Genomic DNA, 10,913 nt, shown 5'->3' with positions numbered 1-10,913 from the left:
TAGTGTGAGTCGTTCAGGGCCCTGGTAGCTTCACAGTCCTCTCCCCTAAGTAAAGCCGGTCATTTCGGTGCAAAAAAAGGGAAATAAATTGAAGACACAAATTCTTGCAAAAGGATGTTTTTACTGGTTTTCTCCGATTTAGATTTTGAATATCTAAAGATCAGCCAACAAACAGCTACAGCAAACGCCAGCAGAGCCCCGGGGAGGTTCTCATCCAGAGACGCAGAAGAAGGGACCCGTCAGAATCATCTGACGGGATATTCAAGTACGCAGAGAGGCACAGGTCCCCCTCGGGCAGTTTGTCGTGGGTCAGAACCTTATTTATCCTTCGTGTGGCTACCTAGACGAGAATATCACGATTCACAGTTTTACGCAAATCCAGAATCCTCCAGAGCAGCAAAAAAAAAAAATAAGGGTGTCAATTCTGATGTCCTGAGCTTTCCTCACACTCCGGCCCCCCGCGTGACTCCTCATCGAAGCCCGGCCTTTCTCCTCCGGGACTCGTGCGTACTGAGTCTCATCTGGAACAGAGCGGCGGCGATCGGGGGAACGGGGGTCGTTTGATCGCCGGCGCCGGTCCGATCCCTCCGCTCCCCGAGCCCTGCCCCCTGGCGCTCCCGAGGTCCTCAGCCAGCCGCCGGCGGTCATGACAGGTTGTTTATGTTGGCTAGAAAGCGCTGCGCCCACCACTCCTCCAGGTCGATGGGCACAAAGTCTGCAGGAGGGAACAAGACGGCTTAGAAGAAGAAGAAGAAGACTGCGGGGGCTAGCAAAGCACGCCAACGCTACACGGCTAAGGACGAGCATGCCGACACACGAAACCCCGCGATGACGAATGAATGGTAAGTCGTACAAGACGAGGTAAACATCAGTAAACCGGGGCAGGTAGGGTTGAGCGAGTCGAGGAGGGAAGCCTTTAATCAGCCACCACCTGCTTTGTCTGGACAGGCTGGTCGAGAGCAAGTCCAACATCGAGCTGAACAAATATGCAGCGCACAATTCAATGAGGCGAACGACTTATGTTCAGATAAGAAATATATGCCTGTATATATTAACAAATACTCTCCCATACATGTAGAGGTAACAGAGTTCAGCTGTTTTATGAAAGGCATCCATGGCTTAGTCAACCCAGGTATATTTTCTCTCAAACAAATACTTCATTGTTTGTGTTATTGCTCAATCTTTAAATAAATGGATTGTCAACCCTGGAAAACTGCATGTAATTCAGTTCTAGTAAAAGCAGGTTGTTGTCACCATAAAGATGGAGACTGTGACCCCAGCGTCATCACAAGACTAATGAAATGGATGTGATGGATCTGTAGAGCTGGAGACTCATAAAAATGACTTCTTACTCTTCATCACAGGAGCAGTGGTCTTCTCAGAATACTGGACAGGCGCACTGATTGGTTTGCGGCCTTCCTGCTCCCCGTCTCCCATATTCTGCTCCACCTCCTGCCATGCTATAAAACAAAAATAGACCGCTGAATTCACACATCTTCACGACAAAAAAATCGGCTCCACGGTTGAAGGTGCAGCTTAACGTAGCATGAAGCAAATGTATCTTACCTTCGAGGACAAACTTAACATTTTCTTCGTGTGCAGGTGTGAAGAGGCCCTCAGTCGGACTGTCTGTCTTCGGTGGGGCTGCAGTGTGGTACCGCTTCCCATTCGGTCTGTTGAATACTATCTTAGGGGGCGGAGAGCTGGAGGAGACGAGATCAGTGATGAGTATTGATTGGCGAGCTATAGATGGCATCTACAGGGATCGAGTGATGATGATATCCCAATATACATTTTGTTCAGCCAGTATCCCATAAAGAATAGTTACAAAGACATGCACTTCTGTACTAAACTGGCATAGGGGATGATAAACCATTAAATTAATTAATTCTTTTCCCAATTAAGAGGCATGCTCAACAAAAACCGAATATCAGCCTGACCGTCAATTCAGTTAACATCCGTGCGTTTATAGGAGAAATAAGTAGAATCGGAGCCAGTTTTAATGTTAAACTTTGGTGCGTACTCTTTAGATACAGGCTCGGTGTTGACAGATTGGGCTACCACTCAGCAGCCTACTACACACTCCGGCTCTAAATGCTGAGCCCGCCCCCAGAGCCTATGACACAGTTCCGCCCGGCGACCACATGGACTGTAAACAAACCCTGGCAAGGTCACAGTTATGGCCGGGGTACGGGATAGCGATATTTTTCCGGCGCATTTGCGTTTATCGTTTGAATAAAATTATGCGTCTTCCCCTGTGCCCACCACTAAGGCAACGACGCTGGTGTCTGGTGACAGCGTGGCCGCGGTGTTATGTGACCACGTGATAGCAGGGTTATGTGACCACGTGATAGCAGGGTTATGTGACCACACATCGGACGCGCTGGAGACGCGCACATACAAATGGCAGCTGTTCGATCAAACTATCGGGTCCAGATCCCCAACAGCTCTCAGATCATGGGTTCTTTACTTACTTTGAATCGAACCACGACGTCGATTTGATCTTCAAGTCTTTGTTTTTACTCTCAATTTGTTGTGTGGGGCCTATAAGAGAAACAAATGACTCACAATAAAATTTCACAACAAATTTTCTTCACATACACATTTCTTCCCATGCAAATGTTTAGTCCCGTCCCATAGCGACAAACTAAGTAAAACAGATAATTACTGGGACTGTTCCTCACCTGTCCTCCGTTGTGTAACAAGTTTACTGGGACCTCTGGTAATAGTGTACATCATGAGGCGCCCCCCAAGGATAGTCCGAACGGTGTTGAATTCTGTTAGATTTCACTGCAGCGTCTGCAAATTCCAAGTCAGGCCGTTCACGTCGTGAACTCGTCGTCAAACTCTTATCTCGCACTAATGGTGCCAATTGGTTTGCGGAGTGTTCCGTCAAATCAACTCTGCGTTTGCATGAAGCCTAACACACACGCAGCTTGCCCTGTGCCTGACAGTGTGCCTTGCCGTCGTTCCTCCGCAGATGTTGGCTCAAACTGCCGTGTGCTCCGGCAAGGACTGCCTATAGGTCATCCAAGGAGAAACCGGCGACACCAGCTCATCGCTCTTCGAAACGAAACGAAACACTGTAGTTTGCTCTTGTAATCCCCAACGTGTGTCAGCGAGGTATTGTTGGTCTGTGTTGCCAGTTGCCGATCCTTGTGCGTAAAAAAAGGGAGCCGTAGGGTTTGAATTTAATCAAAACGGAGACAGATTTTTAATACTGGGCACCTCCACGTGACGTCACGACACGCCCCCGAGCGAGAATCCGAGGGGGCGGGGCGCCCTTCAGAGGTGCGCACCATACTATCGCTCACCTCTCACCCAGATAGCAAACATGAAATAAATAAGATAAGCGCACGAAATTAAATATTGTCAGGGTTAATGTTAAACAGTCAGATATACGACAACAGCCCCTTATACAAGTATGTGGTTGCGCCGTTGCGGTAACCCAAATAGCTGACTTTAACTGCCAAACCTTTAATTATCTTATTACTACACTCAGTATACGATGTGCTAAGTGAAGATTCGTCGGGACAAGACACGGCTCAGACAGACTTAAAACCAGGATGATACTGGCATCGCACTCAATTTGGATCGACTTGGGAAACGCAGGCCATACGGTCCACGATCAAACGGGGCCGCTGTTAATTGCATCACCTCCGCTTTGGCTGCTCTTCGTAGGAGGATGTTGTGCAGACACCTTTTACAGTATATGGGCCACACAGATCAGAGTGCATGAGGATTAGCTCCGACCATGCTGGGAGTTTGATCATTTTAGTAACGTGTTCTGTTCCGAAAAATCCCCCTCTTTAAAAAGGTGCCTACTCTATAATATGGAAAATAGATTAAAAAAAAAGTTAGCATTTCAGTTTAATATATTTTGTTTCGCTTATCAACCCAGGCCCTTTTTACAGCAGCATTCTTAAAATTGTGCAAAAGGCATCTATTCAGCGTAAAAGTGTAAGTACATTCAATTGTTGCATTGTAACAAAACACTAAAAACTAAAAACATTCAGGATGGAAAATAAAAAAAATTGCACTCCTGAGTTGGTGAATACAGTACATCTGATAGAGGTGTTGTGATGTCTTCTTTACATATGAAAAACAATAAGAACGTATATAAAAGATCTCCCGTAGAGACATTTAAATAGATACATTTTCAACATTGTTCTGCAAAGGTTAACTAGCTAGCATCTCTCCACGGGAATGACCCTGTTAAAACCAATGAAAAAGCCTTCATTAAAAACCTGAATACAGAGGCAAAGAAAATACTATTATTTCAAATCCAATGCGTAATTGTTTGCGTATGCCATGATGGCTGATGCATTAAATAGCCATTGTAGATACACTGTGGGTCTCTACATCACTTATATATCCCAAAGGGGCTCCTGCTTACAGCAGGGCTACAGATAGCCTGCTTTGTCTTTTGCAATGTGTTCCGCATTAGACTCAGAATCTCCGACACAGACTCATAAATGCTAGCCCCCGCGGCAGAGACCCACAGCGTACCGATGGCAACCATTGCACGCAAAAGTATAACTCAGCCTTCTAGTAATGCGGATCACAGTCTTCAACGAGGCTATCGGTGATGTAGTTGACCTGGAGGAGCTCCCGGTAATACTGCTTCTCCACCTCCTTGTTGACCGTCCAGGCAACCACCTGCACCCCCCGCTTGGCCCAGTACTGGACGTAGTCTCTGTGGGGTAGAGGGGGAAGAGATCAACCACACCAATTGACGGTGTTTTTGCACGGTGCCCGATCTTTACATCTTGCCAAAGGACTAGAGTTGAAAATTAGCTTTCTGGCTAACACTGGCACACGAAATGCTGAAATGTTGATTTAAATACTCTTGTTTTTTCGGTCACTCACGGCGAGACAAAGTCCTTCTGCACGAGGAACGCAGAGACGCCGCACAGCTTCCACAGGAAGTGGTGGTGCGCCCAGTCCAGGAGCACGTCCACCAGAGTCATCCACTTGTGTTTCCACGGCGACGTGAAGCGCGGCACACCGTCGCCGTAGAGACTCAGGCTCCAGGGCCTGTGGGTCAGTGCGGTGACCACGTCCGGGTCACTCTGCCTCATCTGGACGAGGGGTGGGTGGATGGAAGTATGTGAGGCGTTGTGATACATGCTGCACACCAACCTTTAGCTATTAGACGACCTACACCAGGGGTCGGCAACCCTAGGCACGCGTGCCACCACTGGCACGAGGCAGCATAATCATTGGCACACTAAAAAAAATAAAATTATATATATATATATATATATATATATATATATATACATTATATCATTAAAAAAAATTCAACACACAATACGGCAGCATAGTTAATGCTACCGATTTTTTGCACTTTATTCTCTTTTGGGCATTTCCCAGGCCCGGTTCTACAGGGGTGCATAAGCATGCATTGCACCCCCAAAAAAAATGTTTGCACCCTCAATTGAAAAAAATAATAATAAAAAAGATTTTTTCTTTTTATAAATATGATAAAAATAATAAAATACTTGCTCACAAAACAAATTGTAATGAAACTTGTGACAATTTCCATTAAATACCGTTGAGATATGAGCATCCAACATCACTCTGACTGGTTTATATGTTGCTTGGCAACAGTCCGCTCAGTGGGGACATTTTTGTTGCCGGAAGCAATTTCATTCGTTTCTATGATTAAATAAACAAACAACAATCTATTGTCAATTATTATTATTAACAGTACATTTTACTAGTATAACTGTTGTATAAAGCAATATCACACTCGAGGTTTCAATGTTGTCGCTCTATATCAGCGCTGCTGTGATTGGCCGCCGGCCGGCATCGTGTGTCATGCCTGCGTCGTGTGCAAAATGCACGCACCATGGCACGCACCCATATAGTATATCTATGGTGCGCACGGTAGTGACGTTGAACTTCTTCGGCAGCAACAGTTATATATCCGTTGGATATCCGTTGGTTATCCAACACATGTATTAAATGTTTTATGTTCATAAGAACCCATATTTCTTTTTATTGTATTTATTTACAATCGTGTTAACTTTAGTATTATACTGATTACTTTTTTTCAAAGTTCAAAGTCTGAAAGGTTTCTTTCCTTGTTCAGCTAAAATCTGTTTTATTTTTAAGTGGCAATGTACAATTATTTGTTACGTCAAATATCCTGCCACAATTTATAAAAAATAAACGTTATTTTTGAATTGCAGTCACATGTTTTTTTTTTAGTGTAGAATTCTGTTCTTTTTTACACCTCACACATCACACATATCAAAAACCTATCTCATATTCAAAGCTATCTAAGATATCAATAAGCTAATGTTGCAGCTGAAGTGTTCTCCACATCACAAGACATGATATGATACCATCTTTTAAGCACAGTAATTGTTTGTTGTCCCAACATGTCAGTAGAACTACGCAGAAGTCCTTGTCTATGGTAGGAAAGGCCTGTGTGTAAAAAAGCGAAGTCTGAACTGAAGCTGGGTAGCTGGTTTTAGCATAGTACTGGTACACCCCCTGTAATCTCAGATGCACCCCAAGGCATTCTGTTCTGGAACCGGGCCTGGCATTTCCTCCAAGTGCAAATATGATTCAATGAGTCACTGAAAGCAGTGTTCTGAAATGGGATAAATTGAGGAGAAAATATTGTTGCAAGTGGCCTGTATGCATCAACTTCACATGGTTTTGCAAAGCTGTACATGTCTTATAGATATTGATGTGGATGGTTCCAACATTCTCCTCTATTCTTGTTTTTACATTTCTCACAGTGCAAATATGTTTTTGAATGAGTTTCTGAAAGTGGTGTTTTAAGATGGGACATATGCAATTACAATGTGTAAGCCCATGTAGAAAATATAACGACAAAAAAAACATTTAAAATGTTGATGCATGATTGTGGACATATGGAAACACGATTCCAGGACTTCCGGAAATGTTTTTGGTCGCTGTGTCATAATTCAGCTAAATATTTAATATATTTTTGCTTAAGGCACACTCATTAACGAGAAAATGTCAAACTGGCACTGCATGTTGAAAAGGTTGCTGACCCCTGACATACACTTTCTGTGATAGAAGATGACGTCAAATACCAAAAATGTACTGGTCTCGAGTGAATCATCTCTGAGGGAAATGCGTCTGATTGTGCAGTACCCTGTAGCTACCTGTAGAGTACACTAGCCAATTGCAACCAAAAATAAGACAGGTCTAACCCCTGTTTTGCAGATCCCTTCCTACCCTGTAGATGACTTTGGGTTCGAATGAGCACACGATGCTGGTGTTGTAGAGAACGGGGTGCTTCCTGTACAGGTCACTGAGAGCCGCCGACGCCTGAGTGGGAGAAACGACAACATCAGGAGATTGTAGGTCAGGGCAGAGTTGTTTGGTGTGTGTGTGGTCAGCGTAGTTTGTTGCGTCGCTATGTGTTGTCTGAGTAGTTATGTCACTGTGAGTGTGTCAAGGGCCAGTTGGTGGGCAAAGAGCTGGGTAAATCACTTCTGTCCTACGATGAAGTCTCTATGGTCTATGAAGTAGGAGAGCTAATACAAGAATATTGACAGATACAGATATTTTATCTTCTGTGAAATAGAATACTAGAAGACTGCTTTGTGTGGTGTGTGTGCCTACCTCATCTGGATGACCTTTGACATCAAAATAGATCGAGAGCTTGAGTTTGATGCACTCTTCCACTGCTTCTTCAAGAGTTGGGATCCTCTCTCCAGCAAATGTATCCCTGAAAGCAAATGAAGGTACATGAATCACTATGCTTTCTCAACCGGGCAAGAGTGTTTTTTCTCAACAGGGCGAGAAAGCTGTGCTATCGTCAAAGCTTCCCCTGACCTGAGACGATGTTTCGCCGCTGCGTCCAATTTCGACAACTCAGAAAAACAAATTTGGCTGAGTGGTCCAGATCCGTTGGTGGTGCGGTCCACAGTTTCGTCATGCATCAGTATGGGGACCCCGTCAGATGTGAACTCCAGGTCTAGCTCAACGCCCTCTGCACCATTCTTACTAGCCTGGGGAGAGAATGCACAATACTGTTTAGGCCTTAGTACCTAACTCCAAACGGCAGAGGCCTCATTCACCATAGTTTTCCCATTGGTTTCCCACAGCACTTTACTGACAATGTTGTATAGCAACCCACCAAAAATATAGGGGATGGCTCCTTTACATTGTACAGAGTATCAATCTATCCATCTAGTGAATTTAGAGAGCGAATGATCAAGACCAGGACCTTTTATAAATAGCGTTGTTTACCATGTTTCACTGTCTTTCTCCCAGGTTTGTTTTACTTCCAGTTTGGTCTCACCTCTCGGATCGCAGCGATGGTGTTCTCCGGTGCATCGTGCCCGCCACCCCTGTGTGCGATGGCTGACACCCTGCCAAGACCCGTCGCACCTTTCCCAGGACTCAGCACTTGTCGTGCGCGGCTGTCTGGAACTTGGGGGAACTTGAAGATCGCCAAGAAAGAGTACATCGAGACGGCAATAACGCAGGACCACATCGGACTCCTTGTGCCCAGCAGGACCAGGACGAACACGAACGAATAGAGGGCCACTTCATCTCCTAACTGCAGCATTGTTGCACTGTGACAGAACCAATGATGTAATGTTCCTTGTTTTTGCGGCCGTTTTTGTCCCTTAACCAACGTTGGAGGTCGCTCACTCAACTGACGTTACAGGCAGGTTTCATGTTTCCATACTAAGGTCACGTACTACATCATCATCCGATAATGTCACCTTTCAATGGCGAGGCTGTGAGAAGCACTTTATCCTAATAATGCTTCGATACATACCTTCAAAATAGCCAGAGAAACAACTATGCATTGCAAACGCTGAGTTAACATGTTGCGAAAACACAGTCATGTGACGTCCAGTTGGTATTCGCACTGCGCAGGCGCAGACGTGCATATGCTTCAGGAGCCTATATATATAATATAGGCTTATATTATATATGATATACATTTGTGCAATTAGATGATGAACAATGCTCTTAGAATTGCTAAATCTCTTAAAAATATCTATGACACATTTAAAAAAAAAAAAAAAAGCATAAGCAATGTATGAATGGGCGTAACTGGACATCTAAAAACATCCGGGTCAGGGAATGCTCTCCTCGGACCACTTTCCTGAGACACTGTTGTCCTGCTTCTAATAAGCTTGTCCCATATCTACAAGGCGACTCTCAAAATGGTACGTTCCTTTTCGACTCCAATTTATCTATTTCTTTACGTGCTTTTGTACTTGAAAGTTGCAACATTACGTGCAATAGGAAGGTCGTACCCTCTTTGGACTTTATTCACAGTCGGGGGATGATCACTCGACACAGACAAACACCATGCCGACTAGTTTACATGCAAACTACCTCACCTTACTGGCATCCCACTGACCCTGTCCCTTCCACCACGTAGGAGAGGGTTGGCTTTGAGAACGATTGGGGTCGTTCACGGTGAAACTGTTGTAGAGTGGCATACTTATATATGACCACTAGGGGGCAGTGGTGCCATTGCTGTTGACAGTAACCTACTGCTTTCCACCCTGAGATGTCGATCGTTTTGCAGGAAAGCCAAGTTTTGGGGTTTTCAATAAATTTGTCTTATGCGCAAAGTCGGTGGCAGTCCATTTAATAGTTAGTGACAAAGATAAATTGGAATACGTAATGAACCCGCAAAAAACGGTGATTCATATTGAATATATATGAATGACCAGAATCGTCATTTATATTGAAATATGATTCACCTTTCAAACAATGTTGGTCATATGTAGTGGTCGTTTTTTGTTTGGATTCAGCTGTTGAGGATTACACAGTATCGCAGTACCAAGAACATGCACAGCTTCTAACTCTAATCTCCCTCTTTCCCTGAAAGCTAAGCGCAAGATTCGCCTCCCGGTTATCCTCCCACCTGCGCTGCTGTAACAGGGTACCATGCTTAATATCGACTCCCAGACATCCACTAGTCCAGCTCGGTGGCCCACAACTACTATACTCCACCAGGCAGCCAGGGCAGACCTACTCCATGCAACATGGCTTTCTACGGCCCCATCTACAAGTCACTCGGCTGGCAAACTACTCTGACCTGTCAACAGAGAGGTACAGCATGATCTACCACCTACCTCACATCAAGCTCATCCGCGCAATATCCAGGCTCAAACTGCTCCAAACGGGGATCACCCTCGCCATCCTGCCCCCTGTTTACTACTTCTACCTCAGCGGTGAGCTGTCCTACTTCCTGGCGACCTACTCCACGGGGATAGCCGTGTTGGCTGGAGTCATGCTGTACACGGCCAGTCACTTCCTGAGGAAGGTGGTGGGCATGATGTACCTGGACTCTACACAGAGCACGCTGAAGGTCTCCCACCTCACGTTCTGGGGCCGGCGTCACGACGTGTTCCTACCGGTGACGGACGTCATGACGCTGGGTGACACCGGGGACGCTTTGACTGAGACCGTGTTGAGGCTGAAGAGATACAGCACGGCAGAGACAATGTATTTCTCCCTGAGCTATGGCCGAATCGTAGACAAGCAGGCTTTTGAGAAGGTCTTTGGTCCGTTGAAATAATGCTTTGTTTGTAAAAAGAAATGGCTTAATTTATTGTTAATAAAACACTTGTTAAAGTGTCAATGAAAGTTTAAATGTTTTCTTCCGTTGCAGTAATTCGTTATAGGATTTAAAGAACATGCATGAAGCAAACCTTTGAGGAGTAATTAAACTGAAGCAGGATGAAATGCAATAATTGGGCAACAAATAATTCTATCAGCCACAATACAAGCCACAAGACAATTTCCACAACGTAAATACATGCATTTTTTACCTGGAATTTCTGTGAAAATCTTGCTTTGAAAACAAGGGTTGTCCTTTTTCTTGATCATTAATTACAATATGGATATAATTGGCCAGATAAAGGCCTAAAGGTCACCCATCTGCATTT

General features: G+C 44.7%; 3 protein-coding genes across 3 annotated transcripts; 1 reads left to right on the top strand and 2 right to left on the bottom strand.

Annotated features, from left to right (window-relative positions):
• Window positions 1-101: 101 nt before the first annotated feature.
• On the bottom strand, window positions 102-3,199 carry mcrip2 (MAPK regulated corepressor interacting protein 2). Its single transcript, XM_030351040.1, has 5 exons — window positions 2,685-3,199; window positions 2,475-2,544; window positions 1,567-1,703; window positions 1,353-1,460; window positions 102-715 (listed from the first exon to the last, which is right to left on the bottom strand). Exons 1-5 carry the CDS (start codon window positions 2,737-2,739, stop codon window positions 645-647), a joined length of 441 nt encoding a protein of 146 aa, XP_030206900.1. The 5' UTR covers window positions 2,740-3,199; the 3' UTR covers window positions 102-644.
• Window positions 3,200-3,852: 653 nt separating this feature from the next.
• gde1 (glycerophosphodiester phosphodiesterase 1) lies at window positions 3,853-8,884 on the bottom strand. Its single transcript, XM_030351038.1, has 6 exons — window positions 8,294-8,884; window positions 7,825-8,000; window positions 7,612-7,717; window positions 7,222-7,314; window positions 4,870-5,081; window positions 3,853-4,696 (listed from the first exon to the last, which is right to left on the bottom strand). Exons 1-6 carry the CDS (start codon window positions 8,561-8,563, stop codon window positions 4,549-4,551), a joined length of 1,005 nt encoding a protein of 334 aa, XP_030206898.1. The 5' UTR covers window positions 8,564-8,884; the 3' UTR covers window positions 3,853-4,548.
• Window positions 8,885-9,067: 183 nt separating this feature from the next.
• tmem186 (transmembrane protein 186) lies at window positions 9,068-10,611 on the top strand. Its single transcript, XM_030351039.1, has 2 exons — window positions 9,068-9,176; window positions 9,851-10,611. Exons 1-2 carry the CDS (start codon window positions 9,174-9,176, stop codon window positions 10,541-10,543), a joined length of 696 nt encoding a protein of 231 aa, XP_030206899.1. The 5' UTR covers window positions 9,068-9,173; the 3' UTR covers window positions 10,544-10,611.
• The last annotated feature ends 302 nt before the right edge of the window (window positions 10,612-10,913 follow it).

Source organism: Gadus morhua, chromosome 3, assembly GCF_902167405.1.
Source record: "Gadus morhua chromosome 3, gadMor3.0, whole genome shotgun sequence".
Lineage (NCBI taxonomy): Eukaryota > Metazoa > Chordata > Actinopteri > Gadiformes > Gadidae > Gadus > Gadus morhua.
Note: the sequence above shows the minus strand (reverse complement) of the source record. Positions and strands in the feature narration are given on the sequence as shown.

What these genes read in the sequence shown, in the direction of transcription:
- mcrip2 (XM_030351040.1), bottom strand. Translation starts at nt 2,739, where the DNA reads ATGATGTACACTATTACCAGAGGTCCCAGTAAACTTGTTACACAACGG. An exon ending in TGTTACACAACGGAGGACAG is followed by an intron (nt 2,545 to 2,684) that starts GTGAGGAACAGT and finishes TTTCTCTTATAG; the next exon opens with GCCCCACACAACAAATTGAG. An exon ending in ACGTCGTGGTTCGATTCAAA is followed by an intron (nt 1,704 to 2,474) that starts GTAAGTAAAGAA and finishes CGTCTCCTCCAG; the next exon opens with CTCTCCGCCCCCTAAGATAG.
- gde1 (XM_030351038.1), bottom strand. Translation starts at nt 8,563, where the DNA reads ATGCTGCAGTTAGGAGATGAAGTGGCCCTCTATTCGTTCGTGTTCGTC. An exon ending in CCATCGCTGCGATCCGAGAG is followed by an intron (nt 8,001 to 8,293) that starts GTGAGACCAAAC and finishes TTCTCTCCCCAG; the next exon opens with GCTAGTAAGAATGGTGCAGA. An exon ending in CAGAAGGACTTTGTCTCGCC is followed by an intron (nt 4,697 to 4,869) that starts GTGAGTGACCGA and finishes TCTACCCCACAG; the next exon opens with AGACTACGTCCAGTACTGGG.